The 24,495-nt window shown below is 39.5% G+C and overlaps 1 protein-coding gene across 1 annotated transcript in view; it reads right to left on the reverse strand.

Annotated features, from left to right (window-relative positions):
• Positions 1-6,049: 6,049 nt before the first annotated feature.
• dazl (deleted in azoospermia-like) overlaps positions 6,050-24,495 on the reverse strand; it is a 144,233-nt gene continuing 125,787 nt past the window's right edge. Inside the window, exons 12-13 of the mRNA XM_080214642.1 lie at positions 14,774-14,894; positions 6,050-6,108 (exon numbers count right to left, since the gene is read on the reverse strand). Coding sequence (XP_080070768.1) covers positions 6,050-6,108; positions 14,774-14,894 — 180 coding nt within the window. The remainder of the gene's footprint in view (positions 6,109-14,773; positions 14,895-24,495) is intronic.

Here is a 24,495-nt window from a genome sequence, read left to right on the forward strand (position 1 = left end):
TAACACCTCCTCATGAACCTCAATCCTATCTAGTCCAAAAGCCTGCATCTCAGTATTCTTGACTACATTGACTTTTTCCTGTGTGAATACTGATGAAAAATATTCATTTAGTGCCTCTCCTATCTCTTCAGACTCCACACACAACTTCCCATTACTATCCTTGACTGGCCCTATCTTTCTTTTATTCCTGACGTACCTACAGAAAGCTTTAGGGTTTTCCTTGATCCTACGTGCCAAAGACTTCTCATGTCCTCTTCTGGCTCTTCTTAACACTCTTTAGGCCCTTCCTGGCTAACCTGTAACTCTCCAGTGCCCTAACTGAGCCTTAACGTCTCATCTTTACATAAGTCTCCTCCTTACTCTTCACAAGTTCCTTAGTAAACCACAGTTCCCTTGCTCGACCACTTCCCTGTCTTGACAGGTACATATTTGTCAAGAAAATGCAGTAGCTGCTCCTTGAACAAGCTCCACATTTCAAATGTGCCCATCCCCTGCAGTTTCCTTCTCTAACCTATGTATCCTAAATCTTGCCTAATCACCTCAATTTCCTTCCCCCAGCTATAACGTTTGCCCTTCAGTATATACCTACCCCTTTCCATCGCTAAGGTAAATGTAATAGAATTGTGGTCACTATCACCAAAGTGCTCACCTACCTCCAAGTCTAACACCTGGTCTGGTTCGTTACCCAGAACCAAATCCAATGTGGCCTTGCCTCTTGTTGGCCTATCTACATACTGTGTCAGGAAACCTTCCTGCACACATTGGACAAAAACTGATCCCTCTAAAGTACTCGAACTATAGCTTTTCCAGTCAATATTTGTAAAGTTAAAGTCCCCCATAACAACTACCCTGTTACTCTTGCTCCTGTCCAGACTCATCTTTGCAATCCTTTCCTCTACATCTCTGGAACTTTTCGGAGGCCTATAAAAAAACTCCCAGCAGGGTGACCTCTCCTTTCCTGTTCCTAATCTCAGCCCATACTACCTCAGTATGGGAGTCCTCATCAAGCATCCTTTCTGCCACCATAATACTGTACTAACCATGCCATACCTCCCCCTCTTTTACCACCTTCCCTGCTCTTACTGAAACATCTAAACCCCAGAACCTGCAACAACATTCCTGTCCCTAAAGGGGCAGGGCGGTAGGGTTCCAGCCGTGAGACTGTCGCAGACAACCTTGGCTCTGGGGACTCAGGGGCATAGTAGAGTCTGATTTTCAGTCTCCAGGAGGCAGTTCAGAAGCAGCCACCCAGACAGGCTACAGAGGTGACCTGCCTAGGTCCTGAGATTTCAGCCCAGTTTTATAAAACATTGTTAGGCCTTCAAACCCTCACCCATTCCCCATTATATCCCCTTATCATAATAACCACTTCCCCTGTATGTACTATAGGCAGATCTCAAGAGTCATGTGAACATAGCAAAATAATTTTCATTCATGAAACTCAAGGATTTGGGGCAAGATTCGCTAATCTCCCAGCCACGTTTTCTGCCAGCAGGAAGTGACGTGTCTTTTGTTAGCAGTAGGATTCTCTGGTCCTGCCTCTTAATGGGAATTTTCATCGACATCACCCCATTCTAGTGGGAAATGCACAGGCAGGGGTGCGCTGGCAGGACCAGAGAATTCTGCCAGTGTGAATGGCTGGATTTTTTCAGCCTTCAAATCCTTCAAGTTATCAAAGGCAGTGTTTCAAGAGGCTATAAAAGGATTCAAAGTGTGAACTCAACCCACCTGCTGAGATGGGTGGTTTTGGACTTTTTGAAACTTAGCCAGGCACTCGTAATTGGGTTAGTTTAGTAATATGCAGTATGAAGTATCAACGATCAAGTCCAATGAACTACAGGTTTTGTTCTAAGCTACATCAAATGGCCTGTGAATCAATGCACTCCAAGCGTGTTTATTTCTTCTGACAATTGCAGCTTAAGTTTTCTTCCCAATTTTTAAAGGGCTGGGGATTTAAATAACTTCAGATCATATCGCAATCTTTAAAAACCACAGAAGGCAGCTATTTGAATAATCAAATCTGCACTGGTTTTGAGCATTCTGCTAGTCTCACTACCCTGCCTTATTCCCATTACTATATCAATTTTTTTTCAAATAGCAATCAAATCGTTTTGAATACCTCAATCAAACCTGCCTCCACTGCACTCAGTAATTTCATTCCAGACTGCAACCTTTGGTGAAAAATCTTTTTCTCATCACTTTTACTCCTTTTGCCCATTTTGAATCTGTACCCTCCAGTTCTAAATGCATTCTTATCTACCCTGTCCATATCCCTCAGAATCATGAGCGCCTCTATCAAGTCTCCTTTCAGCCTTCCTTTCTCCAACATCTCTAATCTAGCCTCTCAGCTACAGTTAATACTTGTGAATCGCTGGTGTTCTCTTCAATACCTTGACATCCTTCCTCAAGGATGGCACCCAGAACGGGATGGAGTATGCAGATGAGACCTAACTAATGTTCTATACTAGTGCAATATGATTCCATACTCTTGTACTCAATGCACCTATTTAATTCCTCCATTAGTAAAATCTAAGCTACGCTCTCAACATAACCTGCCATATTCAATGGCATATTCACCAAGGGCCCTTTCCTTTGTTCCTGTGCCTCCTTTAGAGTTTCTCCCTTTTTATATTGTTGCCACATATTCTTCTTGTCAAAAAGAATCACTTTAATGGATGACAAATCATGGCACTTCAACATTATCCACCTACCAAGACCATTCTCTCACAAATTTGAGAGTCACACAATGGGTTAAGACGATTGAAATAGCAAGTCGGGTTTGTTTAACCTCAAAATTATTTTCAAATGGCCCAGATTTTGTTTTGTACCTGGCCCCTACTTCATTTTTCCTCTAACAGAGGAAGCTGTATTGTCCGTAAATGGTGGTGACATTTCCACATAAATGTCCTGCCCATATTTTCTTTCTAAAATTATCTCTGGAGTACTCCCAACTTGGTGAAAATACAGCCCCATGTTTTCCCTAAAACTCAATTCTATTTTAGTTCTCTGTAAAAGGGTAAATTGGGTTAGTCATTGAGGGACCTAAATAATATTCCAGGGGTTGTGTCAACACCTTGAGGGGGTTCAAAAGATACTCATGAAATTCTAATGATAGTGGGAACTACAGGTGAGCATCAACAAGCCTCTCTGACTGGGGAACCTTTCAGTACTGGGAAATTGTTGAAATCAGGAGTACTCAATTTTCCATACAAAATGTATAGTGCTAGTGATATCCCCCATGGAATGACAATCATTTATTAAGTTTCTATTTATTTCAGTTGCTTTGCTGTAACAGCAAGAACACCAATGGAACCAAATGCTCCCTGCATATGTGCAGTATTTACAAAACCAGTCATGCCTCAACTAACTTTAGACTCCCCATCCCTCTGGCTCCCCACCACCCCACCCAAGAAAAACCTTCCTTTCTTCAAAGACTAAACAGATCAAACTGAGGGTGACATGTTAAAAGCCACAAATGCAATAATTCCACTGGTTCTCTGCAAACTTGAGGGAAATAGCCCTCGATTTGCCAGGGGAAGGTATCTCTCCAGTTTAGTATTAAAGCATTTCCAAAACATTTACTCAAACTTTAATGCAGTACTTTATTCAGAAGTAAGTTTTCATAGTTGAATAAACAGAATCATCTTCAAGCCAATATACTTAGACAGGATAATCTACTGTTGCTGCCACTCTAACTCATTACAATGGGTCAAAAATATCTAAATAGGACAGAAATACACTCAAGAACATACAGGTTTCAGATAAACATGTTTCAGATAAAAAAGGCCAACAAAAGGTACACAAAATTCACAGAAGTATGAAAAATTTGTAAAACGGAGTCATTTATATTTTAAACATGAAAAGCTTTTGCAAACAATGACATTCATTTGACATTTCAACTCAAGACAAGAAACAAATAAAACTTCATACATATATCTTAAACCTACAAAATTTGTTGTCTTCATGACAACTTATTTTTATCAATATGGAAGGTGGCTTGTTTTAGTTTTACGCAATGTTTTAAAGTTTCTTTACTAACCAAGTTTGAGATTTTTTTTTCAAATCTTATAGAAGTTTATATTTTTCATTGATTTTTACTAGATAAATGAAGGAAGTACTGACCCTGCTAAGCTCTGGAAAATGTGATCCCTAATTCAAGTTAAAATTGGAATTGTCATTTAATATGTTCTATACACAAAAATGATTTTGGTTTTGGTGTCACAATATTAATCACAAGCCCAAGTTGGTGCCAGATTACCAAACAAGGTCCAGCATGGTTAAAACACAAGCTCGAATTAACCTATATTTTATGGAGCAGAAAACTCCAATATTCAGTTCACTGCAGGTTCACCATTTTATCTAAAAATAATATTCAAACCAAATATTTTTCCTTGAATGTTTGCTTTAAAGAAAATCAATTTTAAACATTGAAACCAATTAAACATTACCTGAATTAGATGGGCAAGTCAGAAGCAAAGAGTTTAGTTAAAATTAGGAACTTTGAAGATGGGTATTAATTAAACTGGATTAAAAATCTGTGCAAGATGGCTTTTCACTGAAAGAAAAAATCTTTAATTCTAAGATTCTGGTAATTCAGGCAGTGCAAAGCATTCAAAACACGATTTATAGACAGGGCAGCCCAGAATTTACAAAATAGATAATGGTTAGATGAGTAGAAGTAAAGAAATTCCAACTCAACAAAAAGAAAATGGTGCGAGCAACTTAACTTTGGACACATACTCTGTAAAATGCAAGCTGCTTGTAGCCTCTAGTTTCATTTGTGAGCAAAGCCGTTATTAGTTTACAGTGGCTAAATTAAAAAAGATGTAATTCCAACATATTAAAAATAGACCCATTACATTACTGTGGGTCACAGTTCAATTGCTTTTCTTGTGAAACTATAAGACACTGTAAAAGAGAATATGTTAAAAATGTTGGACAGAACTGAGATTTAAATGAGGGCTGAAGTGATTGTTTAACTATTTAGCCCTATAAAGGCAAAAGTCAGTTCATCCGTATAAAATGGTGTGGATATAAAATACAGGATCAGAATCACATGATATGTAGTGAAATCTCAATATTTGGTCAGAAGAACATCCCCAAATACTGATGCACATTTTCCTTGCCTAACAAATAATTGAAATTCTACTACAGTATGTGATATCTTATACCACGATGATAAAATCTATATTACCTACAGTTATGGTAAAGCTTCATTTTAACTTTTCTGTAGCTGCTTAAAGATATGAATTTTTAAATTAGTGTATTGCAAGTATTGCTCATCAGCAAGCTGACATCACTATATTTCTCTCTGGAAATCAAACAAAAAGCTTTATGAAGAGAAGAATATCACAAATCTGAAATAAAAACGAAATGTGAAGCAAATGGCTGTTCCCCCCACAAATGCTGACTGACATACTGCATGTCTCCAGTATTTTGTTACAAAGGCTTGTTTGAACTAGCATTTCAACACAAATGTACATCAGGATTTTACATTTTCTTATAATTTAGCTTTGGGGCTCAAAAATAATTACATTCTCCTGAAAATATGAAAGCATCACAAGCGAGGCAATTTTACCATTACTTTTAACTGTCATTAGCATTTTCAGTTAACTCAGACTTTACGTAATAAAAAAGGCAAACTGTAATAAGGAAATAATTTAACCTTGTGGTTTATATGACATTCATAAACCAATTATGCTTTGCTATTACAGCTAATATCAGAACTTACAAGATAAATTACAATATTAGGACATACTAATCCTAAGTTTGTACATCAGAACTGAAACATGTCAGAGAAATACAAAGTGGGTCTACTGTCAATCAAGTAGATATAAGAGTGATTCAACTGGAATGTGACCAAGAACACACTTATTAGTGCTTCCAGTAGGAAAATGGATTTTAGTTTTACATGATCAAAAGTGCTACATGGCAAGACCAACAATAATAATGTAGCCCAGTCTTAAGGATCAACACAGTATTGATATTAGCAAAGATCAGATTTGAAGATTAGTTAGTTTTATCCACCCTATAAACAGGACCAGTTACTTCACTTCAGATTCTGCTGGACTACTTCTTCTAAACTGTAAATCTGTGTACTCTTTTCTCCTGAAAGAAAAATAGCAAAACGAATGAGCAAATTTAAAGTATGCTTTAACACTACCTTTCTGCTATAATTTAAGTACAACTAACATTAGGCCAAGACCTCAGGACACTAATAGTATAAATACTTAATTATTTCAGACTTACCACACCTACAATAATTACCAATAAGATTAGCTCAGTATCTTGCTGAGATGAGTCAAGGAATTGAATAATTTCAGTACACCAGAAATTGCAGTAAGGTAACCAAGACATAACATAGCATCTTTACTATAATAAAGCATCCCAAGGTGCTTCATAGGAGCATAATGAAATAAAGTGACACCAAATCACATAAGAAGCCATTAGGTCAGCTTGCTCAGAGGTAGATAAGGAATGTAAAGGAAGGCGCCTATACAGAGAAGGAATTCCAGAGGCAAGGTCTTCAGCAACTGAAGCCACCAACGTGGAACAATTAAAATCAGGAACGTTCAGGAGTAATAGGACTCAAGAAGGAAGGGAGGAAGGTGGTCATGTAGGAATTTGAAAACAACGATCAAATCTTTACATGCAAGACATTGCTTGACCAGGAAACAAAGTAGGTCAGTTAGCCCAAGGGTTATAAGTGAATTGTACTTGGTGCAAATATAGACATGGGCACCTGAGTTTTGGATGACTTCAAGTTTACAACAGGTAAATTTGGGAGACTAGCCACATGTTTATTGGAATAGTCAAGTCTAGAAGTAATAATGAATGAGGGCAACGTCAGCATATGAAGCAGAGAAACAACCCTGATTATACTGCGGATTATGACTAGATTAATTTAAATTTAATTTTAATTTAAAAGCGTGAAAAGGTTCTATGATGCCAATATTCCAAGTGAACATAAGCAGAGAAAGGAACCCCCCTGCCGCAGCAAAACAGACACGTCCTCTGTCAGAGGACTTCAGAGGCCTGCTGACACTTGTGGCTTCTGACAAAAAGGGAAACCTCTGCTCCAGAATGGAGCGCTATTGCAATTTGATAGCCTGACTGCTGTTCAGGCATCATGGTGATTAGAATGAACAGGCTACTTCAAATTTTCACAGCTGACAGACAGGAATGAAGATGTTGATCAGCGTGATCTTCAGATCTATCAGAGATAGTCCAACGAGGAGACCTCTATCTCAGAGAACACAGTAGCAAAGTTAACTCCTTGCTCCCAGCTTGCGCCCACCAGACCCCAGTACCCTTGGGGCACCCAACCTACCTCCATAATGCCAAGGCTCCAGGCCAGGGGCAAGTGCATCATTGGCACTGTCAAAACACATGGCCTGAGGAGTTGTCTGCAGGTGGAGGGGTGACCCAATATTTGGGTGGTGGTTGTGATTGGGGGGGGGGGGGGGCAGTGGAGACAATGTGTTGCCCCTCTATGCTAAGGGGTTTGCTGGTGCTTCCCTGGGCCCTCAAGGTTCAGCTGATGACCGAAGTCCACCCTGTTCATTTCCAGGGACTCGAGAAAGATGACAGCATGATAGAATTGAGTGTTGTCCGTGTATATTTCAATGAAAAGTCATCAACGGAGTCAAGAATGAATCTGGGAGTAATGCTGCAAGATTGGAAGAAAAATTATGCTGGAAATGCTGTTTCATGACCAGGCAAACGAAGCAAGGGCAATGGCACCGAATTAGACAGTGGAGGACAGACCTTAGTAGAGAATTGTGTAGTCAAGTGAGCCAAAAACTGCTGACATAAGTGCCACAGGAATGCCACTTGTCACGAGTAGGGCCAGTACAGTGCTGTAACCAGGGCTGAAATCAAACATGGGTTGCAGTAAATAACAGCACATACTTAGGAGATGATAACCAGTTTTAGAATTGAGTGGAAAATTTTGAAAGAAACAAGGGCGATACACAAAGATCGAGAATAATGTGATTTAGTATTGAGCATGAAAGATTGCTTTGATGTAGAGATGCTGGCATTGGACTGGGGTAAACACAGTAAGAAGTCTCAACACCAGGTTAAAGTCCAACAGGTTGATTTTTGGTAGCACAAGCCACTAGCTTTTGGAGCACAGCTCCTTTATCAGGTGATTAGGAGCTCTGGTAACAAACAGGGCATATAAAGACACAAACTCAATTTATAAAATAATGGTTGGAATGCAAGTCTTTACAGATAATAAAGTCTTAAAAAGGTACAATGAGTGGAAAGGGTTAAGCACAGGTTAGAGATGTGCAGCGTCTCCAGCCAGGACAGTTAGTGAGATTTTACAAGCCCAGGAAAATCATGGAGGTTACATGTGTGACGTGAACCCAAGATCCTGGTTGAGGCCATCCTCATGCATGCAGAACTTGGCTAACAGTCTCTGCTCAGTGACTCTACGTTGTCATGTGTCGTGAAGGCCACTTCGGAGAACACTTACCTGAAGATCAGAAGCCGAATGCCCGTGAACGCTGAAGTGTTCACCAACAGGAACGGAACAGTCTTGCGTAGGTGATTGTTGGGCAGTGTTCATTCATCCGTTGTCATAGCATCTGCACGGTCTCCCCAACGTACCATGCGTCAGGACATCCTTTCCTGCAGTGTTTTAGGTAGACAATGTTGGCCAAGTTGCAAGTGTATGTATCATGTACCCGGTGGATGGTGTTTTCACATGAGATGATGGCATCCGTGTCGATGATCCGGCATATCTTGCAAAGGTTGCTGTGGCAGGGTTGCGTGGTGTTCTCACTGTTCTCCTGAAGGCTGGGTAGTTTGCTGCGAACAATGGTCTGTTTGAGGTTGTACGGTTGTTTGAAGGCAAGAAGTGAGGGTATGGGGATGGCCTTGGCTAGAAGTTTGTCTTCATCAATGACACGTTGAAGGCTCTGGAGAAGATGTCATAGTTTCTCCGCTCCAGGGAAGTACTGCACGACGAAGGGTACTCTGTCCACCGTGTCCTATGTTTGTCTTCTGAGGAGGTCGGTGCAGTTTTTCCCTGTGGCGCACTGGAACTGTCGATCAATGAGTCCGTTGGAACATCAAGGACGATCACCTCAGCACTTCACTGTACTGCAAGCCCACAGATAACCTTACGATGCTCCACTTCTTCAGCTTCCACCCTAAAACACATTAAAGAAGCTATCTCTGACAGACAAGCCCGCCGTATACACAGGATCTGCTCAGATGAGGAGCATCGCTACAAACAACTTCAGGTGCTGAAAGATGCCCTCATAAGAACAGGATATGGCGCTCGACTCACTGATCGACAGTTCCAATGCGCCACAGCGAAAAACTGCACTGGCCTCCTCAGAAGACAAATACGTGATACAGTGGACAGAGTACCCTTCGTCATCCAGTACTTCCCTGGAGCGGAGAAGTTACGATATCTTTGGAGCCTTCAACGTCATTGATGAAGACAAATATCTCACCAAGGCCATCCCCACACCTCCACTTCTTGCCTTCATGCAACTGCACAACCTCAAACAGTCCACTGTCCACAGCAAACTACCTAGCCTTCAGGAGAACAATGACCATGACACCACACAACCCTGCCACAGCAACCTCTGCCGGATGTGCCAGATCATCGACACAGATGCTATCATCTCACGTGAGAACACTATCCAGCAGGTGTACACGGTACATACTCTTGCAACTCAGCCAACATTGTCTATCTAATACGTTGCAAGAAAGGGTGTCCCGAGGCATGGTACATTGGGGAGACCATGCAGACACTACGACAACGGATGAACACCGCTCGACAATCACCCAGCAAGACTGTTCTCTTCCAGTTGGGGAACACTTCAGTGGTCATGGGCATTCGGGCTCTGATCTTCGGGTAAGCGTTCTCCAAGGCAGCCTTCATGACACCCAATGCAGAATCACTGAGCAGAGACTGTTAGCCATGTCCTGCACATGAGGACGGCCTCAACCGTGACCTCGGGCTCATGTCACACTATTTGTAACCCCCATGACTTGCCTGGGCTTGCAAAAGCTCACTAACTGTCCTGGCTGGAGACAATACACATCTCTTTAATCTGTGCTTAACCCCCTCTCCACTCACATTGTCTGTACCTTTGAGACTTGATTACCTGTAAAGACTTGGATTCCAATCATTATTTTGTAAATTAAGTTTGTGTCTTTATACGCCCAGCTTGTGAACTGAAATCCCACTCACCTGATGAAGCAGTAGGACCAGGAAAGCTGGTGATTTGTGCTACCAAATAAACCTGATGAACTTTAAACTGGTGTTCTTTTGGAAAGATTGCTTCCCATACATTAATCAGAGTAGGGATCACAGGCATTTTCAGGTTTTGAAGGTTGTAACAAGGATCAGTGCTGAGGCATCAAGCTGTTTACAACTGTATTAATGACCTGGGCAATGAAAGGGTAATATAGCCAGGTTTGCTGACAATACAAAGCTAGACGGGAATGCAAGCTGCAAGGAGGTCACAAGGATGTTACATAGAGATACAGATAGTTAAGTGAGTGGACAACATGTGACAAGCGTAACGTAGGGAAGACAGAGGTTATTCACTTGGTAGTACGAAATAATTTTTTGTTTAAAAAGTAAAACTTTTAATTGCTGATGCTCAGATTTAGATGTTTTCATAGAAGGAACAACATCGGCAGGCACAGCAGGCAATTTAGGCAGAAAATGGCATGTTGAGCTTTATTGCAAGGGATACAATTCATCGCTGCAGATACTGCTGAGCACAATATCCTAGGTTTAATCCTCATTAGCTACTTCAAATGACCTTTCCTCGATCATATGGCCAGAAGTGGGAACATTCACTGATGAGGACAGTATTCAATACAATTCATAGTTCCTCAGTGAGGTTATTCATGCCCAGAAGCAGCAAGCCCTGGGCAATCAGGTTTCAGCTAAGTGGCAAGGAACATTCTGGTATGTCACACAATGACCATCTCCAACAAGAGTCTAACTGCTGCCTCTTGACATACATTGGTATTACCACAGAATCCCTCATGTCAATGACCCAAAACTGGACTAATCATAAAATAGTGTCTAGAATAGCAGGTTATGTATTCAATTCACTACCTGATTCTCTAAAATTGTTCACCATCTACAAGGCACAAGTCACGAGTGTGATGTAATATTCTCCATTTTCCCAAATGATTGCAGTTTCAGCAACATTCAAAGCTTGACATTATCCAGGGCAAAGCAACCTTCTCGACAGACATCTTATCCACTGCATTAAACATTTATTCTCACCACTATCACTACCTGTGGTCAGTGTGCACTATGAGATAGTTCTAAGAACTGCCAAGGTTCCTTTGATGGCATCTTTCAACCTCTACCACCTTGAAGAACAAGGGCAATAGATTTGAGGAATCACCACCAGCTATACATTCCCATCTTAAGGGCACACCATTATGACATGGGATTCTAATCACTGTTCCTTCACTAAGTCAAAATCTAGAACTCACTCCTCTAACAGTACTTTGGTTATGCTCCTAATAGGAATTAGGTAGAAGATGTCATTGAGCGCAGAGGTAGAGGGTATGGTTGATGTATTAAATGAATGCTTTGCACCTGTCATTACCAAGGAGATAGATGCTACCCAGCGACAGTCGATGAAATTCTATCCCTAGCAGATTCAAAATTTATAAGGAAGAAGGATGAAGTGTTGAGTAGATTGTCGGTACTGGCCGCTAACAATGCACTGGGACCAGATGAGATGCAACCAATGGTACTGAAGGAAGAAAGAAAGAAAGAAAGAAAGAAAGAAAGAAAGAAAGAAATTAGAGGTGTGCTGGCCATAAAATGCAGTCTTCTCTGGACTCCAGGGAAGTGTCAGAGGGCTGGAGAATTGCAAATATTAAACCCTTGTTTAAAAAAGGTTGTAAGGGTAGCCTCAATTACAGGCCAGTCAGCTAATCACTAGTTGAGCTTCCAGAAATAATTATTCTGGATTGAATTAGCAGTTATGTGGAAAAATATGGGTTATTAGGAAGAGCCAGCTTGGATTTCAAGGGAAAATCATGTTTAACTAACTTGGACTATTTTGATGGTAGAGTCAATGAGGGGGAATGCTATTGACATTGTATTGAAAGTCTTCTGAAAGCCCAAGTGCACAAAGTCACTTGAGAAAAGTTATGAGTCATGGAATAAAAGGGACAGAAGCAACATGGATACAAAATTGGCTGGAATAAAAGGAAACAATGTAATGTCAATAGATATTTTCTAGGCTGGGGGTGTAGTGGTGCTCACCAGGAGTTGGTATTGGAACTCACGCTTTTTGTAATAATTATGAATGATTTAGATCATGGGTGCAGGGGACAGTTTCAGAGATTGCAGATGATACAAAACTTGGAAAGTATTGTAAACTGCGAAGAGGACAGTGCAGGACTTCAAAAGGGCATATACAAATTGACAGAACGCAGGTATGTGCAGATGAAGTTCACTGCGGAGAAGCACAATTTTTTAAAAAATTAATTGATGCATTTTGTTAAGATAAACATGGAGAGAATATAAAACAAGGGGTGCAATGGCATGAGGGACTTGGGTGTATACGTGCATATATCATAAAGTGGCAGGATAGGTGAACTGCAGAGAGCATTTTAGTATTCTGGGCTTTGTTAATTGGAGCACAGAGTACAAAAATAAAAAGAGATAATGCTGAACTTGTACAAGACACGAGCAGACCTCAGCTGGAATATTGATATTGTATACAGTTCTGAGCGCCACATTATAGGAAGGATGCAAATGCATTAGAGAGAGGGTTATAAGAATGGTTCAAAAACATCAGTTATGAGGATAGATTTGAGGGGTTGGGATTATTTTCCTTGGAGATTGAATAGAGATGTTCAAAATCATAAAGGGGGGAGGTGGGGGATTTGAACAGATCAGATGGGGAGAAACTGTTCCTCCTTATAAAAGGAGGAAGAATGAGGTCACAGAATTTGCAAAGAAGCAAAAATGGTGCAAGTAAAACTTAAGCGGTTCGGGTCTGGAAGTTGGAGGAAGCTGGTTCAATCGAGGCATTTAAGAGGCATTAGATGATTATTTGGAAGAAATAATGTGTATCGGTACGGGGATAAGACAGGGAAATGGCACCAAGCCAAAGTTTGGAGAGCTGATGCAGATACGATGGAGCAATGAGTCTCCTGCGCCATAATTCTGTGGACATATCTGTACTACTTGGATTGCAGTTGATCAGGAAGGCATCTTATCATCTCCTTGAAAAGAAAATTAAGGAAGGGCAATTAATACTGGCTTAACACATTGAAAAAAACATGATAAGCAGTTTAAAAACAATCTCAATTGTCTACTTAATGCTTAAGACCACTTGTTAAATTATTTTGTCTTGACTTGAGCAACACGGTACCAATGATATGCAGGGTGTAAGTGGATAAGACTTGTTTCTTTTAATCACCAATGCTCTCAGTCTGACTTACCTGTTCCCAACCTTAGTTCCTACCACATTCCAATGCACTGTCCAGGCCTTGCATTTACAGGTATCCAACAAACAACTCTTCATAAGAGCCCACCCATTTCTGCTGCTGTTGTTTGGCAGCAGGTCACAATTCCAACCACTCCAGCTCCAAATTCTGCCAGCCACCTACTATTTTTACAATGTTTCCATCTATGTCACCAGTGCTTTTTGTTTACCCAATTCCAAAATTAAAATAATCTATTCCTGCTACGTTATTCAAAAAGTGAGAAGAATGAAAAATTCAAAAGCAAGCAGAAAATTCTAAAAAGACAAGAAAAAAAGATACAAAAAACAAAATCACAAGGAACTTTCATAGCATGTCTCCAAGTCCCTGGACAATGGCATGGAAGATTCACACACTGACTTCCCTGAGCAGGGAAAAGTTATTTCAACAGCTTGAAAACGAAAATCCTGCCTCCATCCTGTGCTCTTAGCATTGAGGAGACTGTGGTTAAAAGCAGGCAGTGGCCTAATTAACCTGCCAATCAGGGTCAAACCTACTCAAGCAAGGAGAGGTTCGAATTCTGGTAAACTAACTAAAGGTTTATTAACAGAATAACTATGAACATTACAGAACAAGGGAAACAGTCTCAACTCCACAGGCACAAAACTCCGACACCAGGAACAAGCCCAGGGAAAACTAAATGGAACTGCAATTCTGCTCCCAATTGGACCAGTGGGTCACATGATCCTTTCAGGGAATCAACCTTTAAAGGGCAACAGCACCACAATAACCCAAGATAAATGCAAAATACTGTGGATGCTGGAACCTGAAACAAAACAGAAAAATGCTGGAAAATCTCAGCAGGTCTGACAGCTTTGGAGCAAGAATACAGCCAACATTTCAAGACAAAAGGTCATCTAAAGGTGAAACACTGGCTCTATTCTCTCTCCACAGATGCTGTCAGATATGCTGAGTTTTCCAGCATTTATCTGTTTTTGTTACAATCGCCCAAGCCCCAGTCTCCTCCCAGTCACAAGGAAGCCCCACTCCAATGTATCTGTCCTCTCAAAAATATTCCCACAGATCCCCAGCAATGGGCAACTGCTGCCAAATTTTCACTCCCAAAGGACAGCCAGGTAGCCAAAATGTTTTATTTAAATTAGGCACCACCTTCAAAATCTAACTCTCACACCATTCCCATCATAGATCTTGCATCACAGTAGAAGTCAATATCTCTAATGATATTGCACAGAGCAGGAATAGGTGGTCAGCCCCTTGAGCCTGCTCTGCCATTTAATACGATCATGGCTGACTTTACCTCAACTCCACTTACCTGTCTTTTCATCATAACTCTTCAAACCCTTACTAATTAAAAATGTGCCCATGTCTTTCTTAGATTCACTCAAAGCCCAAGTATCCACCATGCTCTGGACAGTGAATTCCAGACTTATGATCTTTGTAAGAAGAAATTTCTCAATTTCTGTATTAAATCTGCTATATTGCCCTATGAGTGAAGGAATATCCTCTCCATGCCTATTCTGTCAATCCTCCTTATCATCTTGTTTTGTTGCAATGCTCCCAAGAATGTGAAGCTCAATAACAATAACATACATTATACAAAAATTTGGAATGTGGGTCATGCATTCTATTCAAAGTATTTTCTATAAGCATTCATATGCTAAGATATACCAGTTCACCTGTTAGGGTTCAAAGCATCAATAGGTGGCACTGTAATGAATCTTTGTAAAATAACAAATTGTCCATCAAGTCAGTGTTCTGAAGCTTGTTAACCCTACGCTTAAAACATGCCTATAGCTCCATCTGCTGTTTAACATTTTAAATTTAGACCCCTAACTGCTTAAAAACAGATTTCACTCCACCAAGCTCAAAGTCCTGATGTGATACCCAGCCCTACAATACCTACTGTAGGACATGTTGCAATGACTTTTCACCAAAAGCATCTAGTTTTCCAATGTCTGTGGTGTGGACAAATTAGTGGCATCAAACACGAAGGACAGTAGCATTTTCTACATCTGACTAATTCAAACAAATTTCAGCTCTTGACAAGGACAGCAATTTGCATTTTCCACCACAGAAGACAATAACTATGCATAAAAGGAGCTCAGGCAGTGAGAGCTATTAATCTTACATATTCAAGATGAGATAGCTGATGACCAGTTAACAATGACTAGTTCACGGTTTGTATGTTTTAGAATGCTACTTTTAGTTTTGGGAAATAAAGTGTTGACTGTGGAGAATCTGGTTGAGAAACTGACGAGCAACGCTGGGGAGAATACAATTCAAACAAGTTTGGGAGTTTGTTACCGGCAACAGGGTGGGAGTCACCTAAAGGTTAACAGTTAGAAAAATAATAGAAAAGTAATAGAACAGCAAGTGGGCTTCTTAGCAAAAAACTGGTGACATGACATTTTACATTATTTCCAGTATAGAATTAAGTTATTCTTGTGGCCTCCCAGAATTGTGGAAAGTAATTAGGAAGCAGTTAATTTGTGTTTTATTTGCAGCACAGCCATCAGGCAGGTCTGATTAATGTTTGGAGAAGCAGCTAGACTGTCAGCTTTGGGTCTTGGGTAGTTATAGCACCTATGGTGTTTAAAATTACTGCACAGGAGTTGTAGTTAAGATAAAACTAGCACTGTGGAATCCAGGCTTTTGAGGTCAGTGAAGAAGTTGGAAGAAGCCGAAAGCTAACAGAAGGACCCTAGTGAAATTTTGTATGAGAATAGCTGAAGCATCAAAGAGAACTCAAGTGAATGCCACAGAGCTGGGATATACCTTTTGAATTGGTCCCAGGAAAGTGAATGACTGTTAAAAGATTTTTTAAGGGAACTCTAGTGGAAGTAAATAGCACAAATTTTTATAAAGTTGATGTTTAACTTGAATTATTTTTGATGAATAAAGTTTATTTTTGTTAAAGAAACATGAAATATCTGCTGATTGTGTCTATTTAACTATTACCACTGAAATCAAATCATTAACACAATAGTGAAAAAAGCCAAAACTTTGTGAAATACATACCTGTAGGTGTAACATTGTTGTAGCTCTGTGAAAGATTATGATAAGTGGGACCTTCAGAAGTTTGAAGGATTCAAAACTGCACTGAAATTTCACTTTTGACCTGTTGTAAATGATTGGGGCGGCACAGCGGTTAGCACTGCTGCCTCAGTGCCAGGGACCTGGATTCAATTCTGGCCTCATTCAGTGTGTGAAGTTTGCATGTTCTCCCTGTGTTTGCGTGGGCTTCCTCCAGGTGCTCCGGTTTCCTCCCATATGCCAAAGAAATGCAGGTTAGGTGGATTGGCCATGTTAAATTGCCCCTTATTTTCAACAGGATTAGCAAGGTTACGCGGGGTTATGAGGGTAGGGCCTGGATGGGATTGTGGTTGGTGCAGGCCTGATGGGCCAAATGGCCTCCTTCTGCACTGTAGAGATTTTATGAATTCTTAAATATTTCTTCTGATTTTCACTCCCCCCCAAACTTCCTATCATCTTTTTAAATTGTTCTATTGCTTTTACTTGCCTGATTGCCTTTTAAGTATGGCAAAGAACAGGTCCGTTAGGTCGAGAACTAATGGATGTGTGGGCCGTTCAACTACTGCAATTATTCATCTGGTCTCACTGTGCACCACTCTCACCTGTACTCGAAGTCCTCCTGTTCTTTCCTTCTTCTAGGTGCCATCTTAAAAGTGTGGAATAAAATAAGCTTGCTGGCTAAAGACTTATAGAGTTCTGCTATTGTTCTGATTTCTTCTGAAGACTCTGACCTCCAGCTACATTAGTGTGAACATCTAGCCAACTATTACCAAGTATTATACATGATACTCAAAAAAGTATTGGGAAATAAATTTACACTCAAAAGACAATTTTCACATTGCTGGAGCAAAGTCCATAGTAGTGAGATGAATTTGAATTAGAGAAAATAAATATAAAACTGCATTGCTATTAGAAGACTTCAATGTTGCTAGCAGAAAGTTGTTGGGATTACAAGCAATAAACAGAATATGGGTATTAAGCAAATGGAGAAAACTATCAAATGCAGTTCAATGTGAAGTGAAAATCCAGGAAGCCACACAAGAGCATTTCCAAGTGGTGAGAAACTAGGAACTGCAGAGGAACAGTGCTCTTAAGTTGTACACAAATCATTAAATGCTCGTGGACAAGTGCAAAAAGCAATAGGCTAATGAAATATTGAGTACTTCATTCAACATGACATTGCCCGAATACGGATGCATTGACGTTAGGCAGGACTGCCACAACAATTTACCCGAACGATACCAGGGTTAAACTAGGAGGATTGGCTGCATGAATAGTGTGCAAGAGAAAGCGTATTCCTAGCAGATTACAGTTCAGGCCTCCCTCAAGGCCTTTCTTTCCATGTAGGTGCTTCCTCTTCATCAAGGTCCCCATTGCACTCTCCTTGGCTCCTGTTCACCACACTTATCCGGTCCTGGACTCACGACTTGGAATTTCAGGATTGCTCATACTTGAAGCTGTGGCCACTACTGCTACTAGGATTGCAAAACTGTCAGATTGAGGCAGGACAAGTGAAGGAAAGTCACACCTCTAGCAAATTAATGCTCCTCAGTCTCTTCAGGAGACAAAGCATCTCACCAACTAAAAAATCCTGCCCCAGGAATATTATTTAGTGCAACCTGGAATTCTCTCCCCGACATGCTGTGAATGCTGGATGAATTCAGACTTTCATGATTGGGGTCAATATAATTTTGTAAGGAAGGGTAAGGTAGAATATGGGTCACTGGCAGGTAAATAAAATTGAGATACAGATCAGCCATGATCTAATCGAATAATAGAAAAGTTTGGATGGCTAAAACAACTTCTGTTGCTTTGGACAGCGCTACAAATCTAAAACAGCATGCAGTTAGCAGAAAATGAACTAAAGAGGGAATGATGGGTAAAAAATATCTCAATTCTAAGCAACGAAAATAACAAGTGATGTACTGCATGGTGCATGTTAAATCTTCTTTGCCGAGGTATAACAAAAACTTGCTCTTGAAGAAATTTTCTTCCCTAGTACACCATGCCACCCACCACTTCCCACCCAAAAATACAAAAACAATAATCAAAAACAGCAAAGGATATAAATGAAAAAAATGCCAACATACGAAAAGATAGAGGCAAGTTACAGGCAAGATAACCTGGCAAACTGTGGCCCATGCCTTGTGGCTTCAGTGGTGGGAAATTTAAAATGCTTTAAACTTGAGTAGATGTGTTTTGCTTACTGAACCACTCAACTACTAAGAACACTGATGTCACAAATCAATGACACAAATTACAGACCAAATGACAAAGGATATAGAAGAACACTACACTGTAGCTAAGTGGGAACCAATAAATTCAATAAAATCTGGTCAATTAATGGAATAACCAACAACTTTACAGCAGAAATAATCATATTTATACAGCCAAAATCAATAAATGAATCAAGTGCCAAGCAGCAGTGTAATCAATATTGGAACAACCCAACTTGACATTAGGCAGCCAGAAAGTTTATGATCAACTATAAATAAGGCAGCTGAAAATCCTGATCAAGAGGATAAAAATTGTGTTAAGTATCTAATTATCAACAAAGAACACTCAGATATTTGCCATAATGGAGGCAATGCCTGCCAATTAGAGTTGATAAATTAACTCCACTGCGCATAAGTACCTTAATCTACAACAGATTCCTTCTTAAATGAAGTTCACAGATTTTCATAAATACTATGTAATAAGATCATCTTAAGTGTCAGACATTGATATATAAACCATGAATCAAAAACTCAACATATTGAGTTAAGATTTGGAGACAAAGTGCAAACCAATGCATGATGCATTGAAGTGAGCATGAGACTATTGGAATTGCCATGTTTCAGATGAGATCTAAACTGCCCACTTAATGCCATGGGAGCATTTACCCACATCAAAGAGAAGGGGAGATCTCCTGGTATCTTGGTCAAATCTTATCTCTTGACCAACGTTTGTGTCTTAGCCAATAAAGACATCTGATTGTTTTTATTTCTCTGCTTTTCCAAACCAAGCTTTGCAGAGGTTACCTGCTGTACTTCTGCACATTATACAGCAATTCACTTGCTTTGGGACATCCTGCAGCAATGAAAGCCAATACTTACAAGTATTTTCACTGTCCTTTGTTGTTCATTTTCTTTTAGATGGGATGACATGAAAGCATGGTAGCGAAAAAACCCACCACAGCTTTGATGTGTTCCAACTGGATTCAGGGGATGAGTAGGGAAAGTGTGACCCTCAACAGATTCTTTTCCACCCATTCTTCCTGTCTCCTATTACTCTCACCAATTTCTCATTTCTATCACAACCCCATTTATTTTTATCCACTCAGCCCTTTCCTTTTCCTTGCTCCAATATCACCAACTTCACCCTCAACTCTCCATCCAATTCCTACTGGTTCCCACTTCCCAAGTCTGGATGGCAAAAGATCCCTTCAACTTATTTCCACCTTCTTCCCAAGTTATGTTCCCTCAAAGCAGGTTTGCTTACTTTCGAAGTTCAACAAAGATTTCTCAATGAATAAACACCATCTACTCTTGGAAAGAATAAGCAATTAGAATCTGTGTCACTCATTTTAAAAAGTACTTACATTTTCTAATAGTTAATAGAATAAGAATAATTTCAAGATTCTAAGATTCATTTGAAACCTAATTAATATTAATGAGTTTCTTATTCTGACCCTGGTCTATCTCTACCTTAGTCTAAACACATCCAGGAACCATAAAATACAAACTTTGTAGAATTTGTTTGGAAAGCACAAAACGCTACTACTGAACCTAGGAATCCTCTCCCACGCACCCACCTGGTGCTGTCAAACACCGACTTAACCCCTCCCAATGTTGATGAATACCAGGAATCAAAACCTCAAACTACACCCTCAGTTTTGCCAACTTCTGATTCCTACTCTACACTGATGTCAGATCAAAGTACTGTTCCCATTCCACGTGACCTAAGTGTGGGACTACTGCCACTGCTACTATACTCAGGACTGTAATTTCCATTCCATTTAATGCTACTGAACATCAGGCATCTGCTTCTAAATGGTACCATGCTGCTTATTCTTACCTTCAAAAATTGCAGTGGAAAGATTAGCCACAGCAAATAGGCACTAACCAATGGTATCCTCTAAACTGCGTTAACAATTCTATTGTAGAACATTATTAAAAACAGCAAAATGCCCTTATGAACAAGGCCACTGAACATCTGGTCTTATTTATTGGTGATAACATTATGGGTAACAGCTATATATACAAACTGTAGAACATGAGGTTCCCAAAAATTTGTTGAGTTTTGATGGTCATTTCCTCTCCAGCTGTGGCTAATATGCTCAAAATATCAAGAATCACAAATCTCAAGTTTTCAATAAAAACATTTAAAACTAGGCAAAAGACTTGCGCATTTTTAGCTTTTTTACATTTCAGTTAAATGAAGAGATAGAGAAGTTGGGATTGTTCTTAGAGCAGATAAGGCTAAAGGAGATTTCATAGATTTTCAAAATAATGAATGGTTTTGATAAAGAAAAGTAGTCTCCACTAGGAAGAGAGTTAATAACTAGAGAAAAAATGCAAAAGAACCAGCAAGTCAGGTGATCTAGAATGTATCTGTGAAAGCAGATTAAATAATAGCCCTCCAAAAGGAATTGGATACACACTTAAAACTTGCAAAGGTGAGGTAAAAGCAACGTAAGGGAAATATAATCGAACATCTAAGGAGCCGATATAGGCAATGGTAAGCGGATTGTGCTGTGCCATTTTAAATTGGATCATAAATTCTCACCATCTATTTCATTAATGATTCAATATGACAGCACCCTAGATCTACAACATGCAACTGAACGTAAATACACAAATTTCTGTGCAAGGCTCAACCACAGTTCCAGCAGAAAAACATTTCAGCTATATTTTCACCAAAATGACAACAGTTTGGATGTTTATGTTTAACCAGTGAATCAGGACAAGGTACCAAGATAGAGCTATTACCGTAAAAGGGTATGTTAGGCAAAGTTATGTTAAATAAAACCAAAATATTACAGATGCTAGAAATCTGAAATATAAATCAACAATGCTATAAATGCTATAAACACAGGTCAGGCAGTATCTGTGGAGAGAGGAAAAACAGTTAAGCTTGATGAAAGGTCTTAATCTGAAGCATCAACCCTTTCTCTCTCTCTACAGATGCTACCTTACTTGAGCATTTCCAAATTATCTGTTTAATGTTAAATTTTATATAGAACATTTGTTGCACCATACTAAGCACTGAACACTTGTAGTCTCCATATTTAAAAAATGCTAAAGGTGGTTCAAAAAGACACCAAATCAGTAAGAACTGAACAGGCTGGATTCTTCTCTCCAGAAAAGTGAAAGGTGGCCCAGAGTCATTAAAAGCAAGAAGAGATTTGAGAGGATAAACAGATGAGAGTTCTAGCTATGGGTAGCCCAAAACTAGGGGTCATAAGAATAATTTACCAATCAATTCAATTAGGAATTTAAGAGAAACTTCTTTATTAGAAGTAATCAGAAAGTAGAAACTGCAACCATGTGGACTGGGTGAGGCAAATAGCAGAAACGTATTTAATGGAAGCTCAGTAAACATAATAGAAGGAAATGCAGTTAGATTATAAGGAGGAGTGCAAGGACATTCGTGTGGAGGATAAACACCAGTACTGCCAATTGTTTGGGCTGTTTGGAGAGCTAGTGCAGATACAATGGGCCAAATGGCCTCCTCCTGTGCCACAAAATGGCCTATTTCTGTGCTGCAGTTTATAATTCTATATAAACGGTTATGCAACTCTGTAGCTACACAAAAGGTATAAGAAAATAAAAATTCACCGTAAGTAAATTAAAAACGTCTATACTTCACACTGTAAATACAACATGCCTTTACATAATCATCTGATGCTCGACGATGAGTTCTGTGCCTATTCATTGGCAAATAAGTCCATGACTGCGTTTGCACCCCACGATCAACATAGTTCTGAAAAATAAATGTTTAGAGCAAAGCACTTATTTTTGGGTGGAGTGTAAAGACAAAAAAATGTTTCCTGTATTGAAGCAAAACAAGTATAAATAAATTTGATTCCAACAAGGAGCTCCAAATCCTTCCTTGTAAGTAGCTGGTGTCATTTTTGTAGAGAATGCACAATACTGAACAAAAACATTTCTAGCAAAGAGGACAAATGATAGATTACTTTTTAAAAAAAAGAGGCACTTTCCTCTTGAGACATATATCACTTGTGTTTCCAGAGCAGCTCAGTGAAAGGTATAAAACTATTTTTTCATTGAATTATACAGCACAGAAGGTTACTAAGGCCATTATGCCTATGCCAGGTCCGTTATCCAATTAGGCTCACTTCCCTCTTTCCCCAAAGCTCTACTTATTTTTAAGTACACATTCAATTCTACTTGAAGATTGCTCTTCAATTTGTTTCAACCACTTTCAGGGACTGCAATTCAGATCAGGCTGCTTAAAAACACACAGGATACTCAACTTTGTAAATAGGGGCACTAAAGAATGAATGTAAGTTGTTAAATTTCTACCTTTTAAACTTTTACAAAGCTCTGGTTAGTGTTGCATATAATTATATAAACAATTTACTAGCAAGGATGCCCAAAGCTTTGCAAGGGTACAGAGATATACCAGAATGATAGAAAGGATAAGGGACTTGAATTAAGTGGAGAAAGCCGAGATTGGTCTCTAAGAGAAAAGGTTAAGGCAAGATCCAACTGAGGCATACAAAATTTGAGATTCGTCTACCAACTTGTTCTGTTTCCTCTGGCAAGTAAATCAGCAACCAGAGCTTATATTTTAAAACTGTTGGTAAAAGAATTAAAATGAGAAAAAAAATGGTTTTATTACTACTTAGAACACACTACCCACAAGGATAGTGGAAACAGATTCCACAGAAACGTTCAAAATGCAAGTGAACATGCATTTAGAGGGCTAATTTACAGAGTTAGAGAGGTAAATCTGGGATACAGGACTACATTTGACACCTTTAAGGGCTGGCAAAGGATAGTGGGACCAAATGGCTTCTTTCGTGCTCAGTCTCCTCTGGTTCTTTCGTCAACCATCTTAACCCCATGTCATTGGATATGTGGACACCAAAGTTCTTCTGTTTGTTATACTTTCTCTGCATTGAACTCCATTTTCTGTGCTTCTATCATTACACAATCCTATGTCATCCTAAGTCTACAACCATCCCCATCAGTATCTACTAAAGTAAGTTTTATATCATTTACAACTTTATAATTTTGCTCCCAAATCACACTCCAGGTCAATTAACAGAAGAATAAATGGACCCAAAACTGACCCTGGGGAATATCACTACAAACTACCTCTGGCTGGAAATGAAATCCATCCATTCACACACACTGCTTCCTTTCACTGCACCATTCAATATCTAGACCTCAATTACTACTTTCATAAGTCTCTTATTTGGCCGTTAGCCAAATATCTTCTAGAAGCCCAATACACATATAGCATACCACCTTCCTCAATTACCTCAAAAGGATTCCATCATTAGTCAGGCATGATTTATTTTAATCAAAGCATGTTGGCTCCCCATTTCTTCAAAGAAAAAGTCTCAAAAATCAGATCATGTTACCAACCAACTCAAGAACAGCTACTTCCTTGCTGTCAGACTTGAATGGTCTTACCTTACATTAATTTGATCTTTCTCTACTCCCCAGCTATGACTGACACTACAATCTGCACCCTCGCCTTTCCTTCTCCACATTATACTCTATGGATGATATACTTTGTATGTATAGCATGCAAGAAACAATACTTTTCATGGTGTACCAATGACATATCAAATCAAAAGAACAGTTTCCAATAATTTCTCAAACCATTGATGTTAGGTGGACTGATTTCGATTCCTAGATTACCTTTCAGTCATATAATTATAGAATGTATAGTTTACAAGGTGGGCATTCAGCCCCTTGTGTTTATACCAGCTGTCTGCAAGAACAACCCAACTAGCCCCACTCTTCTGGCCCTTCCCTGTAACTC

This window comes from Carcharhinus amblyrhynchos, chromosome 2 (genome assembly GCF_965287045.1).
Source record: "Carcharhinus amblyrhynchos chromosome 2, sCarAmb.v2.hapA, whole genome shotgun sequence".
Lineage (NCBI taxonomy): Eukaryota > Metazoa > Chordata > Chondrichthyes > Carcharhiniformes > Carcharhinidae > Carcharhinus > Carcharhinus amblyrhynchos.